We start from the raw sequence: 2175 nt of genomic DNA, 5'->3' as shown, positions 1-2175 counted from the left end.
GGCGCGTCGTGGGACTTCTGCACCGGCAAGGGCAAGGGCTTTAACGTTGGTATGAAGGTCGAAGTCGTCAACCCCAAGGGTGGCCCTAGCTGCAAGAACCTCACGTGCATGCAAAAGGGCTGCTCTGATGCGTACCAAGTGCCCAACGACAAGCAGACGTGGGTCTGCGATCAGTCGTCCTCGTACATTATCACGATCTACTGCTAAAGTAATACTAGTAGTACAGCTATGATACCACCGACGTTAACCTCTAATGTGGTTGCTCACAGACGACTCCAGTACCAGCGGGGCTGTCCAATTCAACGTGTCGCGGTTTCGAACCACCGGGACGTGCCGCCTTTCCATCGACGCGACTTGGAAAGACGGGCGGATCGCTGTTGATGCTGCAAAGCCAAGACGGACCAGAGCTCCCTCGACCAGGCGAGCGGCGTTCACGTCATTTGCGTATCCAAGTCATTGGCTACTCCAAGACACTTGTGTGGCCGTGACGGCACGTTGGTCACGCCGGCCGAACGCATGCGGTGCGGGTACGCATGCGCTTCGATGTTTTCTCCAGTCAAGGCTACAATCACCGCAGAGACTTCTTGTTGTGAACGACGCGGTCTTGTCCCTCATCATCGTCGTCAAAAAGAGCGGTGGCACGAACGAGATGACAAGATCAGTGCCATGTGGGCGCCAACTTCAATGCCCATCGCCCATCTTGTGTGTCCTCAACGCGTTCTAAATGGGCCCGGCGCGCTCGACGTCGGCGGCGTCACGAGCCCTCCACGATCGCGACCGTCTCTATCGGCGGATATGTACTAGTAGGCTCGATCGTAAGAAGACGGGAGCCGTGAAGCGCGGCCGCGATTGGTAATGCGTCGCCGATCCCACTGCCCAAGGAAGCTACATCTGCCACTGGCCAGCGGGCGCCAATCACGTGCGAGTCGCCGAACGCGGTCGCGAGTGGCGCCAGCAGAGTCGCATTTGCGATCATCATCGATCGCCATGTACGTTCCCAAGTGGCAGCGCCGCTTGTACACTGCGCTCGGGACCTCGGTCCTCATCTTCGTCGTCGCCGCGCTCCTCGTCTTCCTCACGAGCACGTCCAGCGGTGCTGGCCACATTGACGCCTCCGCGCCTGGTGGTGTACGTATTCTCGGGTCCAGATCGATCGATACCAATGTAAACTAGGTACCGTCACCAACGACAGCCGCGCCCCAGGTCTCTGTACAAGGCACGATCGTCGAGCCAAGCGTAGTGCCGACACCCGCACCGACGACACCGACGCCAAGCACTAGTCGCGCCTTCGAAGCGCGGACGGCGCAGCCGCCGGGAACGTACCGTTTTATCAACTACTGCAATGGCACGGCGCAGAACGCGCTGTATTGGCGCTGGCTCAATGCGCCCGACCACGTAGCGCCGCTACCGTACGGCGCGTCGATCGATTTTAAGTTTTCGGACGTTGGCACGTCGGCGATGGCCCGTCTCGGCGCGTCCGTCGACGCCACGTGTATGTCCTCCATGATTTGATCCGGGCCTCGTCGCTCATGATACCTGTCTAGTGTTTGAGTTCAACTGGGATGGAGCCCGTGTCTGGTACGACCTGAGTGTGGTGCCCGTTGCTTGTGGGTCGAGCTGGGACCTGTGCGCACCAGGGACGCACTCGTCTTTCAACGTCCCCGTGAGCGTCGAGGTCTTTGGTGTCGTCGAGCCATCGTGTGTGAGCGCCTACTGTGCGAACGCGACGTGTCCGAGCATCTATCAAGTGCCCAACAGCCACAAGACGCACGACTGCGGTCCACTGACACGATTTGTTGTTACGTTTTGTTATGTGTAAACTGGGAGCTGTAGATAGGGTATTCTGAAGGCGGTAGGTAATGCAACGAGCTCAATGTGTAGGAGGTATTTCATCGCTGCCTCGTGCTTTGGCGCGACGCAAAAGAGGATGTACCAATGCAGCCCCGGACATGACATCGGGAGCACGCGCAGCAACGAAAACTGCGCCTTGGAAGTACGAGGTCCAGCAGTGTAGACGAACGAGCGCGCCCCACTCGAGCACCAAACATGTCATTCGCATCCGTCTCCAACCGCTCAACCTCGTTAGGCTTGCATGAGAGCTGCCCATCACGCATAGCACGCGCTAGCTATACGAAGGGAGTTATCTCTCTCAATCTGGTGAGCTAGCGCTTGTCA

General features: G+C 58.3%; 2 protein-coding genes across 2 annotated transcripts; both read left to right on the top strand.

Moving 5' to 3' along the window:
* On the top strand, positions 1 to 320 carry SDRG_16084 (hypothetical protein). Its single transcript, XM_008622280.1, has one exon. It carries the CDS (start codon positions 52 to 54, stop codon positions 205 to 207), a length of 156 nt encoding a protein of 51 aa, XP_008620502.1. The 5' UTR covers positions 1 to 51; the 3' UTR covers positions 208 to 320.
* A 534-nt stretch (positions 321 to 854) lies between these two features.
* SDRG_16083 (hypothetical protein) lies at positions 855 to 1991 on the top strand (the record flags this gene model as incomplete). The annotated part of the gene is made up of 3 exons (XM_008622279.1): positions 855 to 1128; positions 1174 to 1492; positions 1545 to 1991. Coding segments are annotated over 3 exons (868 nt in total), but the record flags the coding sequence as incomplete, so codon positions are not given.
* Between the last annotated feature and the right edge of the window lie 184 nt (positions 1992 to 2175).

This window comes from Saprolegnia diclina (genome assembly GCF_000281045.1).
Source record: "Saprolegnia diclina VS20 unplaced genomic scaffold supercont1.112, whole genome shotgun sequence".
NCBI lineage: Eukaryota > Oomycota > Saprolegniomycetes > Saprolegniales > Saprolegniaceae > Saprolegnia > Saprolegnia diclina.
Note: the sequence above shows the minus strand (reverse complement) of the source record. Positions and strands in the feature narration are given on the sequence as shown.

Excerpts from the sequence above, each read along its gene's own strand:
- SDRG_16084 (XM_008622280.1), top strand. The coding sequence starts at position 52 with ATGAAGGTCGAAGTCGTCAACCCCAAGGGTGGCCCTAGCTGCAAGAAC.